The sequence below is a fragment of the Pinus tabuliformis genome, chromosome J, assembly GCF_031772625.1.
Source record: "Pinus tabuliformis cultivar Carrire ecotype Pingquan chromosome J, CPIR1, whole genome shotgun sequence".
Lineage (NCBI taxonomy): Eukaryota > Viridiplantae > Streptophyta > Pinopsida > Pinales > Pinaceae > Pinus > Pinus tabuliformis.
Genome location: NC_142295.1, coordinates 271,132,249 through 271,154,415, shown reverse-complemented (window position 1 = coordinate 271,154,415; position 22,167 = coordinate 271,132,249). Strand labels below are relative to the sequence as shown.

General features: G+C 34.8%; 1 protein-coding gene across 1 annotated transcript; it reads right to left on the bottom strand.

Annotated features, from left to right (window-relative positions):
- Positions 1-18,631: 18,631 nt before the first annotated feature.
- Positions 18,632-21,610, bottom strand: LOC149226819 (CASP-like protein 4B3). The gene is made up of 3 exons (XM_089380305.1): positions 21,219-21,610; positions 19,499-19,625; positions 18,632-18,832 (listed from the first exon to the last, which is right to left on the bottom strand). The coding sequence occupies exons 1-3, from the start codon at positions 21,608-21,610 to the stop codon at positions 18,632-18,634; spliced, it is 720 nt and encodes a 239-aa protein (XP_089236431.1).
- Positions 21,611-22,167: the final 557 nt, after the last annotated feature.

The window sequence follows — 22,167 nt, the reverse complement described above, 5'->3', positions numbered from 1 at the left end:
TCAGTTGAGCTATTGCACGCAGGACTTCAGTTGGAACTCAAGCAGTTGAGTTTGGTGGAGTTGATTGTGGAGTTGATGGAGTTGTGTTCAGTTTGACTTGGTTAAACTAGTTGTAATTAGTCTAACTGCAAATAGACTAGTGATGAGTGATGTGAATTAATTGATTAAATTAATTCACTAATTATTAACTCATAATGCAACTGAAGAATACATCAGTTAAGTCAGTGCATGTACAGTTCAGTGGAGACAGGTGTTAGAGGTTGAGATTGCTATCAGTTGTGACTATAGTTGTGCATGAGATCTTGCACAATCAATGGATTGAGTATGCCCATGATGATTGCCCAGTATTATAGCCTGTGCTCACGTGATTTCCAGTGTGGGTGATTCTCAGCAGGTATTGTGCAATAGAGGCAGGCAATGCAACGGAGAAGATTTGAACCTATGACTTGTTCGGATCTGAGCTAGTTTTGTGTGTAACAGGTGGAGATAGTGTTGGATACTTGTGAGGAGTATTGTACTATGTAATGTTACATGTTCTCAATCATTAATATACAGATAGTGTGGGGTTTTCAGCTGTAAGCTTTCCTCGGGTTACATACTGTGTTAATGTGTGCATGCGATTGATGTTTCATTGTTTTTGATGCTGCTAAATTGATGATCAATGTAGAGGAGGTTATGTATTATGCATGTATTCCGCAATAGTGTATAATCGGGATAATCTTTGTTGAATAAGTGTTTATTATTCAAAATTTCTACATGGTATCAGAGCTGTTGATCATCAGATCTATTATTCAGAAAGTGTTTACTTATTTCTTCAGGCAGATTCTGTAATCGGCCAGGTAGCCTCTGGATTCATCCTTCCTTTGGAAGGTGAGATATCTGGTAAAAGCCCATACAGTCAATATCTGTACGAGAAATACTTTGTTCTCACGAATTCTAGATTAGAGGCGGTTGAGTTTGGAGCTGGTGGAATTCGAATTTGTAGCAGTGTTTTCTTGGTATCAACGAGGTAATGTCTTTCAACGGATTGCGATTGGAGTATGCTCTTGAGGGCAGCTCAAACTATATTGCATGGAAGGACAGGATGGAGGCAGTGTTGGATGATAATGGGCTGAAGGATTTCATAGAGGCTGATGTCCCATAGCCTATTGATGCTACCCAAGTTGATGCTTGGCAAACGAAGACAACAAAGTGTCGAAGGATTTTGTTGGAGGGCGTGAAGGATCACATTGTGTCCAGCCTGCATGGAAAGGCTTCTCCATACTTGATGTGGAAAGCGTTGACAGATCTATTCCAAAGCAAGAGCGATCAGAGGAAGCTGGCGCTCAAGGATAAACTCAAAAACATCAAATGTGAGAAGGGAGACAGTATGCCCAAGTATCTCACAAAGTTCATTCAGTGTAGAGATGCGCTGGGAAGTGTGGGGGTGACTGTCGATGATGAGGACTTGGTGAACTTGGATCTCCTTGGTCTTCCGAAGAGTTGGCATTCCTATCAGAACTTTGTCAATGGTCGGGAGAAATTGCCAGGATGGGAGAGACTTTGGTCAGATCTTGTGCAGGAGAAGATCAGGTGGAATACCAAGGATGGATCTTCATCAAAGGGACCTAATGAAGAAAATTGCGCTTTGGTTGCCAAAGCAAAGGAGGGGAAGAACAAGAAAGCTTCTCAGTGTGGTGCGAAAGGCAAGAAGCAAGACATGTCCAAGGTGAAGTGTTTTCACTGTCACCAGCACGGACACTATGCCACTAATTGTTCGCAGAAGAAGAAGAACAAGCAAGCTGCTGGATCTGCAGCAGGAGAGGCTCTAGCCTCGCAGTTTGAGCTTGATTTTTCATTGATCGCATGCTTGGTTTCAAGTGTGATGGAATCGGTGTGGTTCTTGGACAGTGGTGCGTCTTTTCACATGACAGGAGATCGAGATTTGTTTTCTGATCTAGAGGACAAAGATCTTGGAGTGCACATCGAGATGGGTGATGATGGTAGATACAGTGCAACCGGTATCAGTACCATTTCCTTTGAGAGGGAGTCTGGTAAACCCTTCATATTGAAGGAAGTGATGCATGTTCCAAGATTGAAGAAGAATCTTATCTCTGTGGCGATGTTAGAAGACAAGGGATATAATGTTGTTTTTAGCGAGGGAAAGGCTTTCCTGCGCAGCAAGACAACTGAAGAAACCCGGAAGATAGGGGTTCGAGTGAGGAACCTTTATCAGTTGCATGTAGATGGATGCACAGCAATGGCATGCAAGGCAGAAGGATTGGTGAGCCGGGATGATGGTGAGTTATGGCACAGGAGATTGGGTCACCTTCACCATGGAGCCTTGAAGATACTGCAGCAGATCACTACAGGGCTTCCTAAAGGCACTCTTGCGCAGTCAGATCAGTGCAAGGGGTGTACTTTGGGAAAGTTTGTGAAAGCCACCTTTCACGAGAAGGATAGTCGCGCCACGACGATCCTTGAGAGAATTCACACAGACGTGTGTGGACCTTTCTCAATAGCTTCGACAGCAAAACACAGGTATTATGTGATTTTTGTTGATGATTTCTTTCGTAAGTGCTGGATCTTCTTCATGCAGAAGAAGAGCGAGACATACTCAAAGTTCTGTGAGTTCAAAGCACTGGTTGAGAAGGAGTTGGGGAATAAGGTGAAGGCTCTTAGGAGCGACAATGGTGGTGAATACATCTCTGGCGAGTTCAAGGATTTCTGCAGTGTAGAAGGGATTCGAAGAGAGCTCATAGCTCCCCATAACCCACAGCAAAACGGGGTTGCTAAGCAGAAGAACAAAACGATCGTGGGTGCTGCACGGGCGATGTTGCATGATCAGGGCCTACCCCTTCACTTGTGGGCGGAAGCATGCAATACTGCAGTATATGTGCAAAACCGTTGTCCTCACAGGATACTTGGCATGAGTACACCCGAGGAGGCTTATTCTGGTAAGAAACCTGATCTTTCTCATTTGAGGATTTTTGGTGCTAATGTTTACATGCATGTGACAAAGGATGCCAGGAAGAACTTGGAGCCGACCGCAGAGGTTAGGATATTTGTGGGGTACACTGATACGCCCCACAACTATCGTGTGTATTTTCCAGACAGTGGTAAGATTGTTGTGCAACGGGATATAAAATTTCAGGAGGAGAAAGCCATGAAGTGTTCGCTTGAGAGGGAGCCACACTTGCATGCAGATGAGGAGCTATTAGTTCCTAAGGATGAGCTTCAAGACGTGGATCAGCCACAGGACGAAGTTCATGGAGTGGAAGAGACCACTCATGCAGCGCCAACCATCAGAGGGCGAAAGCGCTTGACAGAAGCTGAGCGACTGGCTCAAGATGCAGAGAAAGTTGTAGGACCACCTACATCCCAACGCAGGCAGAGACAGTCACCTAATCGGTACACTGGATACATGGCTCTTATGAGCAAATGTGTTGTGACTGAGCCATCCTCTTTCGAGGAAGCTGTGGAGGATCCTGCATAGGTAGACGCCATGGTGGAAGAGTATGATTCGATTGTCAGAAACAGTGCATGGGAGATTGTTCTTAGACCGGAAGGGAAATCAGTGGTGGGTTCGAGATGGATCTACAAAGTTAAGCAGGCAGCTAACGGGAGTGTGGAGAAGTACAAGGCAAGATTTGTTGCCTGAGGCTTTTCACAGATAGAGGGGATCGATTATGAGGAGACCTTTGCACCTGTCGCAAGGTATTTTTCCATACGGACGATTCTTGCTCTCTCAGCGCAGATGGGATGGCACATTCATCAGATGGATGTGAAGACTACGTTCCTCAATAGAGTCGTTGAGGAGGAGGTGTACATTGAGCAGCTCGAAGGTTTTGAGATCTTCAGCAGCGAGTCGCATGTGTGTAGGCTCAAGAGAGCGCTGAATGGGTTGAAACAAGCATCACGTGCTTGGTACACACGAATAGACAGTTATTTCACCGAACTCGGATTCTCCAAGAGTGAGGCGGATCCTAACCTATACCAGATTGTGGTGGAGGGTAAGTTGCTTATCATTGTACTTTATGTAGATGATTTGATTCTAACGGGTGATGAGCTGTTGATACTTTCATGCAAGGATGATCTTGCTAAGGAGTTTGAGATGAAGGACTTGGGCCTCCTTCATTATTTCCTGAGATTGGAAATTTGGCAGCGTAGTGATGGACTATTTGTTTCTCAGGGTAAGTATGCTCGGGAGATACTGGAAAAGTTCAACATGCATGGCTGCAAGCCTGTTGATACTCCTCTTCCTGGAGGTTGGAGGAAGGAGGATGCCACTTAGGCAGAAGAAGTGGATGCCACTGTTTATCGATAGTTGGTGGGGTCGCTTATGTATCTGGTCAATACACGACCCGATATATGCTATGCTGTTAACCAGATTTCACAAGCTATGGTTAAGCCAACCAACCTCTTCTGGAAGGCAGACAAGCATGTATTGCGTTATTTGAGAGGCACATCGGGATATGGATTGTGGTACAGACAGGAGGATGAGGTGAAGCTATGTGGCTTCACAGATGCAGATTGGGCAGGGAGCCTAACAGACAGAAAGAGCACATCAAGAGGGGTCTTCAGTATCTTGTCGCCAGCAGTTTCTTGGTACAACAGGAAGCAGAGATCCATGGCACTCAGTTCAGCAGAGGCCGAGTATATGGCAGCAAGTTTGGCTGCATGCGAAGCTATATGGATGAGGAAGATCCTGGTCGGTTTGTTCGGTTCTTACTTGGAGCCTACTGTGATTTACTGTGATAACCAGAGTTGCATTAAACTCTCGGCTAATCCTGTATTTCATGATAGATCTAAGCACATTGACATGAGGTACCATCATATCAGAGATTGTGTGCAGCGGATAATCATGTTACTTTCATACATTCCAACGGAGGATCAGGATGCTGATATCTTGACGAAGGAGCTCACCAGGAGCAAATTCGAATACCACCGAGGCAGGATAGGGGTCGCTGATAATCCATATCTTGTTGAGAGGGAGTGTTGAGAATGCAATAAAATGATGGAGTTTAGTGGAAAGGAGTCGCCTTCACTAAGTGGACCCGCAGGCAAATTATGGCGCAAAGTTTATTTTTAGACTATGTCTATTTTTAGACATATGGATCATGGTCTATGAGTTGCAGGATGCTGTTTATGGATGATTGGTCATGTTGGGAAAAATAGATGGACTTCTATTTCTGGTTCACAGCGGTGTGATCAAAGTCTATTTTTAGACTGCCAGGCTAAAAATAGAAAAGTCAAATATTATTGTCTCATAATAATATTTAGACTATAAACATTATCTTATCCTCTTGGAGCACTTCAGTTTGAGCTACATATGCGGCACATGCAGCTGTCAGAAGGAAATACGCTTTTCTTGTGAGTCAGTTGAGCTATTGCATGCAGGACTTTAGTTAGAACTCAAGCAGTTGAGTTTAGTGGAGTTGATTGTGGAGTTGATGGAGTTGTGTTCAGTTTGACTTGGTTAAACTAGTTGTAATTAGTATAACTGCAAATAAACTAGTGATGAGTGATGTGAATTAATTGATTAAATTAATTCACTAATTATTAACTCATAATGCAACTGAAGAATACATCAGTTAAGTCAGTGCATGTACAGTTCAGTGGGGACAGGTGTTAGAGGTTTAGATTGCTATCAGTTGTGACTATAGTTGTGCATGAGATCTTGCACAATCAATGGATTGAGTATGCCCATGATGATTGCCCAGTATATGCCCGGTATTATAGCTTGTGCTCACGTGATTTCCAGTGTGAGTGATTCTCAGCAGGTATTGTGCAATAGAGGCAAGCAAAGCAACGAAGGAGATTTGAACCTGTGACTTGTTCGGATCTGAGCTAGTTTTGTGTGTAACAGGTGGAGATAGTGCTGGATACTTGTGAGGAGTATTGTATTATGTAATGTTACATGTTCTCAATCATTAAAATACAGATAGTGTGGGGTTTTCAGCTGTAAGCTTTCCCCGGGTTACATACTGTGTTAATGTGTGCATGCGATTGATGTTTCATTATTTTTGATGCTGCTAAATTGATGATCAACGTAGAGGAGGTTATGTATTATGCATGTATTCCACAATAGTGTATAATCGGGATAATCTCTGTTGAATAAGTGTTTATTATTCAAAATTTCTACAAATGGCATAGTAAGAGCATTATTTGTAGTAACATATGCTACTCTAGTTGTTCCCTTTGCATGTTGGGCTTTTGGAAGAGCAATGTTAACATTATCAAGATCTAAGCCACGATTTCAGATCACCAAAAATTGTTGATGGAAATCATTCTAAACATCGCCATGAAATATACTCTCATCTCACAGAAATTGTTCCAAACATTGCCATGAAATATACTCTCATTCTACTCACTTCTTTTTATACAACCTACTGAGCTTATTTTGAGTTTTATTATGCAAAGAGGTGAGCGGGTTGGATCAGAAGGCTTCAAATTTTGATGGATTTGTAATGCCGTTAAAGATATGCAGTGGCAATGTTTGAGTGAAATCTATAATAGAAGGAGTTTAGTGGTGTATCTCAAATTTGTGACATTCTTATTGGGATATATATCCAATTCCTGTGATCTTCTAGATGGTTTCCTCATTACTATTTCTTTTATTCTTGTGCATTGCAAATAATTTTATGGTCGTTGACTCAAAATCAGATATTAGTAAAACATAAACAAAGTAAATAGTCATAGGTTGACTTACCTAGTTTGTATTTGTGTTTGGATAAAAAACAAACTATCAATTTAAATATCAAGAATGAAAACATGGTGAACCATCATTATTATTGGAAAGCATGTCAAACATGATTCCTATATTTAAGAATTTGTCACATCAATTTTTGGACATTGGATTTGCAGAATCTAGTGCTTTTAATTACCTACATTTCAAGCCCATAGATTCTAAATTATTTTCGAAACAAAATTGATGTATAAGTAATTAAGGTAATATATAATGTTGATTGTATCCAACAAAGGCAACAATTTCACCATTACAAGGTGCAAAGAGGAAAAAACAATTAATAGTGATAAATAACTACCTCTATTATGTTTAGTCAAGTAAATGCATATTTATAGACATGATCTAGAAAAAAAATCAATATGCTAGCATAATCTGCGATTGTATTTACAAACTTTTCTTATTAAATATTATTTCCTAATTGGATGTGTATTTAAACAATTTTACACTAAACTTATTCAACACATTACTTTGAACTTTTTATGAAACAAGCTCACAAAATAGAATAAAAAATAGATTAAAGACTTGAGAAATAGCCTTTTCGAGGGGGAAACCTCCTTACATCACATAAATGAACAATTCGTGGATGATACAAATGACAGTACCTCCTTGGTATATATAGGGGTCTAAGGGGTCACAATATAATTAGAGCCTACATAACAATAATAATGTAAAGACACAACAATAACAATAGTGGGCTTCTATGTGGCACGACAATAACAATATGGGGGTTACATGGGCACAACAATAACAATAAGGGGGCTAGACTAGTATTATAGGGACCTAATATGCCCCTCTCCTTCAAAAAAGTATTGTCCTCAACGCTTGAGTAGTGTTTGATGCTTCTGTATAAAATTATCATCCTCCAATGTCGAATCTTCAGTGGGTAAGTTCTTCCATTTAATGAGATACTTTGAAATTGATCGATTTCATAGTCGTCGAGTTCTTGTTTCCATGACTGCTTTAGGCTTCAATATGATTTTTCTTTCTTCATTAAGTTCTAGCAATATTGTTTGAACTGGGAGCTTGTCGTTGATAACTTTATTTAAGCATGAAACATGGAAAACTAGGTGTACTCAGGAAGATGTAGGTAGCTCCAATTCGTATGCCATAGTACCAATATTTTGCAACACTTTGTAATGACCATAATACTTGGTGATAATTTATTATCCTTCTTAACTTGCTTGAGGGACATTTGTTTGTATGGTTGTAGCCTTAAAAATATCAAGTCGCCTACATCAAAACTTTTTTTTTACTGTGATGTTGATCTGCCTATTGTCTCATTTGATTCTGTGCCAGAGTGAGGTTATCCTTTAAGAGTTGGAGAACTTGTTTTTAATGTTCGATGTGATCTTCCACTACTTGAACCTTAGAAATTTCTCTTAAAGATGATGTGATGGATGATGGATGATATCCATAAAGTGCCATAAATGGGGTCATTTTGTTGCAGTATGGAAGGAAGTGTTTTACCACCATTTAGCCATAGGTAACCACTTGACCCATTGTGTTTGTTTATCAGATACAAAGCAACATAGATATCCTTCCAAATATTCGTTCACTATCTCAGTTTGTTTGTCAAATTTAGGATGATAAGATGAGCTATGAGCTAATTGAGGACCAAGGTAAGAAAATAATTCTGTCCAAAAATTTCCAGTGAAAATGGGATCTCTGTCATTTACATTAATCTTTGGGTTTCCATAAATGCAGTAGCAACTATACTAGCTTTAAAAGGATGAGATAATGCACAAAAGTGTGCATACTTGGTAAGTTTATCAACTACCACCATGATGACACTTTTTCCTTCAGACTTGGGTAAACCTGTGATAAAATTCATTGAGACCTCCTCTCAACACTGACTTGGAATGACTAAAGGTTGTAACAGACCCAGGGCCTTAACTTTCTCAACTTTATTTTGTTGGCAAACCAAACATTTTACCACAAACTTCTCAATATTAGATTTAAGGTCATCCCAAAAAAATTCCTTCTTGACCCTATGGTAAGTTTTTAAAAATCCCGAGTGCCCTCCTACAAGTGAGGTGTGTAATTCCAAAATAACCTTTTGTTTGAGTTGGGAATTCTTACAAAGATATAAGCGATCTTTGTACCATAACGAATCAGTTTTCCAGATAAATGTAGCAGATGTACTGAGATCTTGCTACAGCTTTTGAATGAGTGCCCACACCTCTTCATCATTCTTCCATTCATCCCTTGCTCCAGTTATCCAATTAGGCTGAATAATAGAATAACACAGAGCAATGCTTCCACTTCCTCATCCTTTCTTAAGAGCGTATCTGCAACAACATTTATTTCCCCTTTTTGTAGATGATTTCAAAGTCATAATCCAACATCTTTGTGACCCATTTTTGTTACTCTTCTGAAGATAATCTTTGTTCCAAAAAGTATTTAAGATTATCATGATCTGTTTTTACTTTGAAGTGTCTTCTCATTAGGTAAGGCCGCCATTGCTTTAGTGCATGTAGTATTGCCAACATTTATTTCTCATAAATAGGTTTGTGTAAATACCTTCCCTTGATTAGACAACTTTAAAAAACAATAGGTATTTCTTCTTACATTAAAACAACCACCAAATCCATTTCCTGAGGCATCACATTCCACAATAAATGTTTTTGTGAAGTTTGGTGTAGCTAATACCGGTGCTTGGTACATTGGCTCTTTAAGATGTTCAAAGGTCTTAGTTGCTTCTGTAATATAAGAAAACACATTTTTCTTCAGTAATGTTGTTAGAGGTGTTGTTATTCTCCCATAATTCTTAACAAACTTGCGATAATACCCTGTCAACTTGAGAAATCCTCGAAGATGCTTTAGGGTTGTGGGGATTTTTCATTCTTTAATGGATTTAATTTTGTTAAGGTCTGCCTTAACACCCCCATGAGATACAATATGACCCAAATATTCCACCTCATGTACTTTCGAGAAACATTTGGAGGTTTTTGCATATAATTGTTTCTCCTCCAATAGTTTGAGCACCTTGTCAACATGTTAAACATGATCCCTCCAATACTTGTTTTAGATTAGTATACCATAAAAAAAATACTAACACAAATTTTCTAAGGGTTTGAAAATGGAATTCATCAAAGCTTGAAATGTGGAAGGTGCATTAGTAAGGTCAAAAGGCATGACCAAAAATTCATAATTACCTTCATGAGTTCTGAATGTTGTTTTCATAATGTTTTTAGTCTTCATTCTAATTTGATGATATCATGACAAAGATCCAGCTTGGTGAAGTAAATTGCTCCATGTAATTCATCAAACAATTCATCATTGACAAGAATGGTAAATTTATCTTTAATAGTGAGCTTGTTGAGCTCCCTATAATCCAGACACATACGCCATGATCCATCCTTCTTGTGCACCAATAATACTAGAAAAGAGAAAGAACATTGACTAGGTTGAATTATACCGGCCTCTATCATTTTTGCAACCATATGCTCAATTTCACTCCTTTGGGCACATGGATATCTATAAGGCCTAATGTTTGGAGGAACACTTCATGGCATCAAGTGAATAACATGATCATAATCAATAGGTGGGAGGCCTTTCGAAGTCTCAAATACCTTGGAATGATTGTCCAAGACTTTTTGAAGATCTAAAGAAATATATGATTTCAATGTTTGAATCTCTAGTGAGCATAATTGTGCAATTATGCTTCATTGTTCTTTCTTTAAAATATTTGTCATGCCATTAAAGCTGATTATTTTCCTTGGTTTCCCTACGATACCCCTTAATTCAATTTCCTTTTCCTTCCCAAAAAAAATTCAAGAAGAGTTCTTAAAAATTAAAAACTATGGTCCCCAAATATTGTAACCATTGGACTCTTATTATAACATCAACACCACCCATTGGAATGGAAAGCATTGGACTATTCAATACATATTCGCCCATGGTTAGCTTGATATTATGACACTTTGCAAAGAAATTTATAGTTCCTTCATTTGAAACCATCACTTGACACTCTGGTGCTGGATTTAGAAAGCAATTCAATTCCTTGGCTATCTTACAATGGATAAAATTATGGGTACTACTCGAATCAATAAGAACTATCACATTTTTCTTCTTGATATATTATTTTATCTTAAGAGTTTGAGGAGTGGTAATTCCCACCAATACATTACAAGATATGGTAGGACTCATTTCTTCTTTCTTTGGGGTTGGTTCTTGGTTTGTATCCTCTTCTTTCAATGTTTCTTGTTCTTTTCTTCCTTCTCTTCACAATCTATATAAAATAATTTTTTCTCAGCACACTTATGACCTTTAGTGTATTTGTTATTACAACTGTAACAAAGCCTTTTTTCTCTTTTTTCCTCCAATTGTTGTGATGTCAACCTTATAGGTTGTGAAAGGCTAGAAGCAACAACACTTCCATCTTTATAGTGAGTGGTAGACTTCCTTGTTTCTATCATTTTGCTTTTAACTTTTCTTGCCACCCTGAATGCCTTATTCAAAGAATCGTGTTCCCAAAGGCGAACCTCATGTTGGATGTTATCCTTCAAAGTACCTATGAAGACATCAATCCTATGATCCTCTGGAATATCAGTTATCTTGATATTCAACTTTTGGAAGCCCTCAATGAGCTCCGCCATTGAACCCTTTTGTTTGAAATTTATCAATTGGCTAAAGAAGGTGTTGCTTTTTGTATCCTCATAATGTGTTATCATTTCTTCTATAAAAATTGACCAAGTGAAAAGTGGTTTACAAGGACAAAGTCATCGATACCATACAAATTGATTGAGTTCTAAATATAAAGACGCAATGCGTACCTTCTATGTGTGTTGCACATCATGTAGATCAAAATATTGCTCCATATATAGTATCCATGTTACTGGATCCTTGCCATCAAAGTTCCTCATATCGATCTTTGGAATGTGGTGGGTCTTCAAATCAAAGTTAGAGTCTTTAAAATCATGATTAACATTCATTTTGTTCTCATCATGAGTTTCATAGAATACCTTTTCGCCATTAGGAAGCATTTCTTGTAGCAACTTTGTCAAACTTTCCTTCAAACCATCAATCTTAGCTTCCATGTCTGATCTAATCCATCATTCAAACCTTCCGTGTCCGCTTTTAATCCATCCTTCAAATCTTCCATTTCTAATTTTAAATCATTCTTCAAACCATCCATCTTAGTTTCCATTTCATTTTTGGTTATTCTTTGCGAGAGCGAAAGTTGTTGCACTTAGTCACATAATTTTAATATATCATATTGTATTTTTTCTTCTTCTTCATGTGTCATAATAGAGCTTTCTGGTTGCTTACTAGATGTGTCCATTTTTCTCGAAGCATTTTGGAATTAAAAAATGATATCTATGCTTCACTATGCCCTTTGAATCCCTTCAAACTAATTTTTCTAACAAAAGTTATGCAATTTTTTAAAAAAATACACACATTTTTCTTGATTTTTAGAAGCTCGATATTGAAATTACTATATCTCTATAATTTTGAATCTCCAAGGTCTGAAATTCCGTTTTTTGGTATCCCTATGAGTCTTCTCTCCAACGCCACAAGTCATACCAAGATTGGATTATTTAAAAAGAGTTATGCCCAATATCCCACGATGACTTGATTATAGACTAGTTCAGTAGAGCGAACTTGTATGAAATGCTATGTGTCACTATTTTGACCTTTAGCCCTGCAAATTATACACAAAAAACTATAGTCCGTGCAATTTCAGTCACTTTTTATGAAATTCAAATCCAATGCTTGAAGAGAAATTTATGACGATTCTCACTATGTCACATAGGTTAGATTGAATTCCGGAAACTGAAAAAACCCTAACTTATTCAGACCATATCTCAGAAAAGATAGAGAAAAAGGATTTGAAATTCTTACAAAAAGTCACCAATATTTTGGTTCCACATGGTCGCAATTTCAGCTTCTGAAGCCTCATGAAAACAAATTATAGCGAAAATTCCAAGATGATCTGTTTGAAGCAACGAAACCCTAGAATCCAAAGCTCTGATACCAAAAGTTATGCAACCAACTCACAAAATAGAAGAAAAAATAGATCAATGACTTGAGAAATAGACTTTTTGAGAGGGAAACCTCATTTTCATCACATAATCGAACAATTCTTGGATGATACAAATGACAAGACCTTCTTGGTATATATAGGAGTCTAAGGGGTCACAATATAATTAAAGTCTACATAACAATAATAATGTAAAGACACAATAATAAAAATAGTGGGTTTCTATGGGGCACAACAATAACAATATGAGGGCTACATAAGCACAACAATAACAATAAGGGGGCTACACTAGTATTATAAAGACCTAACAAAGTTGTACTTTACTTTTTTGCAAATTATCAACAAAAAATTATGTATTTCTCCATGTTAAGCACCATGCCAAATTGTTCAACACCATGTAATTGTGTTTTGTTTTAAAAAAATTGTAATTCAGATCTATATGAATGCAACATCCATTTAGTTGTATATGCACATAATATAAATGTGATTTAAACAAGTCCTACCAAAATCACTACTTCTAAATTGTCTAACTTTTCATATAAATATGAATATAATTGTGCTTTGTAAAATAATTTCATAGAATAATAATTTCTTGTTAGATTACAGATATGAAAAATATATATTAATCTCCTTCGTGCTATACTAATATCAACTTAAATATTTCATAGTATGCTTTATATGGAACACGTTGGCAATCTCTATATGCAAATGTTGTACCAACATAATCCTTAATTTCCATGGCAAGGATTGTGATGCCCTGCAACACTTGTTATAAAGACTTTGATCCTAGTCCTAGAAGGGCCTCGAGCCATGCGGAATATCTTAGGCTTGGGGTGTTAGTTACATGAATATATGATTTTTTTTTTAAATTAAACTCATTAATTTAAAAAATGCCATATGAAACGAGTTATGATTTCTTGGGCATGTGGTATTGATAGGCCATGGTATTGGGCCATGGTATTGTAACAATGTCTTTCTACAAATTAAAAATCTCCATGATAAAGTGGGGGTGAATATATGTGGTTAAGAATTTTTTTACATGTTTTTTAAAATGCACATATGTTAACTTATATATTAATTATTTTTATCATTAATTCGTAGTCATGACTTGGTGTCCAAGGCTCATTTTGAGATCAAAATTTACATTGTTCGAAAGATCTCGATGTGAAGAAGATAATGGTAGACTCAAAAATGATTTTTAAGATGGTTGCATGAAGATGACTTTTTATAAACCCACTTCTTTAAAGTGACCTAGAAGGTCGGGTCTAGATACCCTATGTTATTTGGGCTTTAAAGGATGGGTATGTTACAACATTTTTGCATAATATTTGGAAATACATTTGATTTGAATGTATGTTTAAAAAGAATATTGACTTAGATGATAATGTTGAAAAGCACAAGGTAAGGATGGTAGCATTGATTGATATTGCTATATTGAAGAGATATAGATTTGTGAGACATTTTTCATTGCTAACTTAACATCTATTAGATTCCTATTATCTTTAGAAACCAATTTTGATTTAAAGATATAACAAATAGATGATAAAATAACATTTATACTTGATGATCTAAAGAAGGGGATCTATATGACACAACTAGAGAGCTAAAAAAAAAGTAAAGAGTCTTTATTTGGAAATCAAAAAGGTTTTTATATGGTCTCAGATAGTCTCCTAGAATGTGATACCGAAATATTGATTCTTTTGTGTTGGGATTGAGATGTATGATATGCAAATCTGATCATTGTATGTATTACAAACATGGCGATGGTCCTTTCCTTGTTATCACTCTATATGTAAATGATATGATATTCTTTGGTAACAATAAAAATGTGATTTGTGATTTGAAGTTTCAACCTTCAACATAATTTGATATGAAGGACTTGGGTCTACAAATCATATCTTATGAATGGATATTATGAGAGATAGAAAAGCCTTGGTTAAGCTATAATAAGTATGCAAACTTTGTTCTACAATGTTTTCACATGAAAGATTGAAAACAAGTACACAAATCATATATTGGGAATGGAGATCAGGAGATGGAGAGAGAGAGAGGAGAAATCTTTGGTTGAGCCATAGTAAGTATGTAAACTTTGTACTACAACATTTTCACATAGCAACTTGTAGACCATTGAGTGATCTAGTTTCCATGGGAACTAAACTTTCAATTGAGAAATGTCCTGTAATACACACAAAAATATAGTATATGTCTTATGTTTCTTATGCAATGTAGTTGGTAGTTAATTGTATGCTACGATCTATGGTAAAACATACATTTCCCACTCAATGGAAGTCATGAGGAAATTGACGGCTAATCCTAGTTGTGAATATTTTGTTATATGAAGATGGTCTTCAAATATTTGTAAGGTATTTTTAAATATTCCATTTTCTATCATAGTGATCTTTCACGAGACCTACACTCAGTGGACATATAGGATTATTTGGATTCTAATTAAGTGAGGGATGTAGATAGAAGGTAATCTATGAACTAATACATGTTTCAATTGTTTGGTGGAGTAGTAAGTTGTAAGTGGGATGAACAAATGACAACATATGGTTGTTTTCTCCATTGTAGAGGTAAAGTATACGGAACATGGGGTGCCCATTTAGTGAACCTATGACATAGCATGTGCATTTATGGGATATCAAAGAATACCTCTAATTTCACTAAAAGTTGAAAAATGGCTCTCAAAATATTTTTGTTGAGTCTCTTATTAATATATCTTTCCAATTAGAAAAATTCCTACTTTTATTATATATCTCATATATTTACCAAATATCCCTTTCTATATCCCATAATGCTTATAAACCCTCATCCTCAGACTTTAAAAACATGAGAAGTTGCACCATCATAACATTTGAGTAAACTATAGGCCATAAAATAAAGACTTAATCCAAAAGGAACTATACTCATTTTCTTTCTAGAGAACACCTAGTTGTCTAGGTTTTTAGGGCCTTGGATATAGGGTTGGAGAGTGAACTCTCCAAGGTCCATGTACATGACATCCCTCCTCTCCCTCCAATACCCTACAATATTTTGACTCTATTTTTCACAATTTTAAAACTGCCCTTTATGAATTAAAGTTATAAGATATTTGTCAACAAAGTGAAGCCCCATGATATGGTAGCTACTAGTGCGTGTAATGAATCCATTTGGCTTACGAAATTGTGTACATAAGTACATTTAATTCATAGAGCTATTACAATTTTAATGTGATAACAATAGTACAACCCAATCTTTGATGTGGAAAGACAAAGCATATAGATGTCCAATGGGATGTGTTAGAGGATGGAAAAATGATACTATAAACTTTACAAAATGTTGCAAATGCATTGACAAAATGAGTGGTAAATTATGGTGGTGTTGTGAGTCTATGGACCTTATAGCCCCTACCAATTAGCTTAGCATTTGATACATTCTTTCTTATAATAGTGTAACATATATGACAAGTGGAAGAATATGAGTGACGTACACCTTGAAGTTCTATAATGGAGCAAATAATAATTGTGGAGTAATAGCACTAAATAAATGTTATGAAGTAGTTGGAAATAAATGCAAAACATTAACAAGCATGTTATCTCTAGAGCTATTAATTATTAATGATTTTCAATAGATAGCACTAAATAAATGTTATAAAGTAGTTGGAAATAAATGCAAATCATTAACAAGCATGTTATCCACAGAGCTATTAGTTATTAATGATTTCCAATAGGGATAGTCTAACTTATAGACGAAATAGACTTACAGAAATCTGGTAAAACAATTTTAAAAAATAATGTGATTTTTTATTTATTTAAAATGCATATTTGAATGCTGAAATGGATTAAATACCCTGAAAGCTCCTAACCCCTAGGGCACTAGGATTCTACAAATTAAACAACTTAAACTGAAGTTTTTATAAATGAAAAAATGTCATTCTAAAAATTAAACCACTTCAACTCAAGTTTTTAAGAATGAAAAAACGTCTTGAAAAGAGTTGTCTATAAATTAGACTACATGTTTTGGAATATATAAAAATGAAAAAATAGTTTCTAGTTTCATTACCTTAATAAATGAATTTTAAAATTAAAAGAAAAGAAAAGAAATGAATTTAAAGGCCAATGCAATTGTTGAAAGTTAAATACTCTGTCTTTTATTTTCTCTTCTTTTTTAGTGACACAAGATTGATTCCCACCAATACCATATACTCCTTGCTATTATACTTCTTGTCATCCTTTTTGTGGACTTATACATTTGGGGCCTTGTCATCTTTTTCTTTATAGACTTATACTTTTAGGGTTACAACTTGAGGATTAAACCTTAAATCTCTTAATTTCCACGATTTCATATCACTTTAAACCCTAAGTCTTTTAATTTAAAGATTTCATATCACTTCAATTACAAATTGAACTACTCATCAAATTTAAAACTATTTAATATATTATACCCATTTAATTGTAAAATAATACCGCTATGGCAAAATTTCCCATAAAATCATCGTATTGATTTCCTACTTCCGTTCACATCTGGTTGATGGTTTCTGTATTCCACATTTGCTCATATAGTTTGATCACCTCCTAATTTCTTGCCTAAGAATCCGAGCCTGGAATAACTGTACTGGTAGTATTCTTGTGCTAGTGATTTGGTGCTCAAGGCTTCTAGTCCGGACATTGTTTTTGGGTTAGTGGATGCTCCCCAATTTTTATGTAATTTAATGTGTTAGTTTTTAATTTCTATTTTTTAAAATTTTAATATGATTTATTTTTTTATTTACTCAGATTCAATTTCTAAAAAATATGTTTGATTTATTGTGATAAAACTAAAAAATAAATATTTTTATCATTAGATACATCTTGATCTTATAGTGATAACCAATGAATTAATCTTAAAATTTATTAATATTATTTTAATAAATTATTACCAATTCAACATGATTATTAAAAATATTTACATGATCGTTTTTTTATTTTTGGGTTAAATTTGACTTTTTAATTATTTTCATTAGTTAAAACAAAACAAAATTCTATTAAATAATATAATAAGATTTTTTTAGTTGTAATAGTTAAATATTTATTTTGAAGCTTTATATAAAAAGGGCGAAATACATCAAACAGATGAAAAAGCGATCTGTCCTATAGACTATCTTTTTTTTTCAAAAGAAAAAATCAGAATGTAATTATATTAAGATGATATAATTGATCGTCATTACAGTTGTCTCAGAGGAGACATGTTACTGATTGTATGCTATTTTCCTCATAACAGAGAAGATCCTGGACAGAGAAAAACATATATTTGGCCTGCAGTTAGCAACATCAATCTAATGAGGAGAGATATATATGCCGAATTGAAAACCATATTTGGAAAACACATATGAGCCGTAAGTATAGCAAAATGTAGAAGGTGCCAGCCTGATAAGAAGAAAGAGCTACGCCGAAGAGGGCATAAATCCCGAAATGGACACCAAGATGGAATAGACTATCTTTAACTTTATAGATGTTAAAATAATTTCTCTCTTTTTTAATTCATAAATCTTTATAACATTTAAAAATCTCAAAAACAATTATAATAAAAACCTAATATGACTCAAAGAAAGAATAATAATTTATATAGAAAATTTTAATCTCTTAAATGTGCAGTTTTTTTAAGAATAGAATATTTTAACTATAAATTTTGAAATATTTTGAAAAACTATTTTGAAATCTTACCAAATTTTAAAAAATATTCTAAAATTTATCGCGGTAAAAATTTTGATCAATAAACGAAACACCTATCCAAGAAACTAATTCCTGACGGATCCATTGTCTGATAAGAAACCAGGAGTTTCTGATAAGTTCACTGTGTCATAGGAAAATTATTTGAAACCAAAGAAATCAAACAAAATTTAATTTATTGAGTAAGAATTCATCGATCAGGAGCTAATCACTTTTACACAATGAGAGTTATAATTAGAAGCTGGTCCTTTTCCAGAGGTTATAACCCGAAAGCACAGAGGATACACCAACAAACAACCAGGTGAGGAAGGCCATGCTCACAGAGGCCGCCGCCATTTGCGTGTAGATATTACTGGCTCCACCATTCTGATTGTTCAGTACGTAGGTGCGTACCGCCGCCGCAGATGCACAAGACATCAATAAATACGCCAATATCTACAACCACAAATTAATACAACCAAAAATTAAGGCAATGATAGTTAATATGGAAACTGTCTATAATGCGATTTTTTGAAAGCCTTTTTGGCGGGTTTTTCCGATTGAAATCCGGCAGGAATTTATTGGAATCGCAAGTTTGATAGCTAGTTTCTGCACAATGAAAGCGTCCCATGGGTTTTCCAGGGTGCTGAATCCAAATATGCAGTTAAAAAACCATTTTAACTGCAACAAATCAAGATTTAACCTCAATTTCTTCCGCCGGATTCCGTCACCGGAATCTCCAAAAAATCGCATTATAGACTTCAAATTAAATTGCCATACTCTAACGAGAATGCTTGCTTTTTCTCTCAAAATTATGGAATGTTTTTTTATATTTTAAGAAAATTCGATAAAGATTTTTATAAATCTAAGTTATAGTTGTTAAAAGTCAAATTTTTGATGTTTTAGACGTTTTATATGATTAATCCATTTCTACTATAAAAATAAATTAAAACGCTACTTCTACAAAAAATTTTGAAAATTTTAACCCAAATTCCAACCACTTTTGATCATCTAACCTATTCCTCCCTCCACAATTACTTTACAAAACAACTAAATCATGCCATAATCACGTTTGAAAAGGGGAAAATGAGTAACTAAACATATAGTTCTATAAAATCTGACCTGATCGCAGAAGAAATCCACGTAATAGAAGAAAGTGTAAATCCTTTTGGTTATGAGCTCATAAATGGCCTTGGCAAGCTGAAGCGCCAGGTAAAGGGAAGCTAGGAGAGCTATGGAGAAGCAATAACTGTCCAACATGCTTAACAAAATTAGTCTCTATTTTGTACCGTATTTATAGACTCGTTAAAAATTCTGCAACATGAAAAGTAATGGGTAAAAAAATTGAAGTATAAACATCTAATCTATCTGTCATAAATCTTTGACTGGTTAAATTACAGTTTTAGACCTAGATGAGGTAAATGGCCACCTTTCAAATATATAAGATAGAATCTTTATTTTTGTGATTGTTAAATATATTTTTTCCCAGGAAATTTATGTCCAAAAAAAGTCATTGTTTATCTTAATATATATATATATATATATATATTTTTATGGTAATTATATATATAATTTTAAAATCATCAAATTGCTGTGTGAGATCCCTTTGTTTGTAGGATAAAGGATTAAGTCTCCAAAGGTATACATACTCTAACCCTTTTTTCTCTAGTTCTCTTAGAAAGAAATACATGCTCTTAACCATTAAACCCACTCAAACTATATATATAAGTGGTTTAGCATATCAACATTCAAAAATATTAAGAAATATCATTAATAAAAAATTTCAAAAATTATCTATGACAAATGTTATCCAATATGAAACAAATAATAAGACTAGCAACTGAAAAATGCCATTTTGAATGTTCAAGCAAAACAACGGCTTCAACAGGGATCACACAAAACTACTAACAAATAATTACTTTTATCAACTAGTAGATGACGATAACTAAGTATTTCTGTTTTTTTTTACAATTTCCTAAATTTTATTCAATTCTCAGCTTACAAATATCATTCAATTTGGGTATATTTTTCGTACTATTGAATTGTACAAATATTGTTTTGTGATGATTACTAGCACAACCATATAAATTAAATAAATAGTAAATGTATATTATATCACAACACTTATTTTATAATAAATATTACTTCATTAAAATTAAATAAATCATAAAACTAACTAAATTATAACTTTATTATTATTATTATTATAATATTAGTTAAACATATATACATTTGAAAAACATGAAACAAGATTATTATATTTGGTCCCATATTTTCATGAAGATTCTTAATCATAAATATGGTTTGTTACAATATTATGGTCTACCATGACTTATCAATAACACATGCAAAAAAATCTATAAATAATTTCATATGACACTTATTCATATTCTTTGTTACAATATTATGGACGATGGCTTCTCAATAATACATGCCAAAAACTCTATAAGTCATTTCATATGACAATTAATAATATGACATTTTTTTAATTAAAATAATAAAAAACAATTATTTTGAAGATATTATATGGATAACAGGTGCCAAAAAATCTATAAGTCATTTCATATGACACTTATTCATATGATACTTAATGGTATGACATTCTTTTAATTAATCATTTTAATTAAAATAATAAAAACAATTATTTTGGAGATATTATATGGAGATTAAATCCCTACTATTTACCTAATATATATAACAGTGGGGAATTGAATCAATAATTTCACATCAAAGAGTGTATTAACAGAACACGGAATCACCATCTATCTAAAACTCGTAAATATATATTTATATATATAAATTAAACACTGAAATTGAATTTAAACTAAATGCACCAACATACCTATATTCTCCAAAATCAGTGAAACTCCAGAGGAGATTCTCGATTAAGATGCCGACCGTTGTGTCCAAGTAGTGGTTATTGGAAGCCATGATAACGAATGACAGGAAGGAGAAGAGAAGTGCAACAGATCTCAGCGCAATATTTGCTATTCCCATTATGTGCTTGTCTCGACGCCTCCCTATAATGGAAGTGGGCGCTGATCCTGCAATATTTGCAGACGCTTTAAGTGGTTGAGGTGAGGCTGAGTATGATTGTGGCGTCGCCTGCGGATCATATTGACCGCCTTCGGGCTCTGTAAACCCCGAATTCGCATGGTCCCCTACTTGGATGCCCACTTCATGTGGACCTGCTCCTGCTTCTTGTACAGGCGCCGAAGGTGGTGTTGGGCTCATCGCTCTAATCGATCACTATTTCCTCAAAGCTTCACCTTATTCTTCCTCACACTGATGCACATGATGTTGATAACACTGAACAATATATTGGTGTTTCAGCTGAAGGGAAGCCTGCTGGCAACACGCTGGCCTTGCCCTTCACTTAAGGCACGTATAAAGTCAACTGCAGGAAAAAAAATTAGGCACCCCGAGGGCAACCAGATCTTGGTTAAACAATTCAAGATTATATATATATATATATATATATAGATAGATAAGCAGTAATAATAGTTGAATCTCTAATTGCTCTCCGCAGGAGCCAGAGTGCTGTGAACCTCTTTTGTTTGACTTTAATTTCCCCACTTGGCTAAAACATTTTATTTTGTCCCAGCGGTGGTATGTTAAATATTCGGGATTTATTATTTTTCAATGGTTCATTCGCAATTTTGATGGTTGGGATTGAAATTTTATATATATATATATAAATTATTTTTTTATTACATAAAATTTTAATGATTGAAATTAATTATGTTTAGAGAACTATAATTATTAGGTGGATCATAAAAATACTATTATCA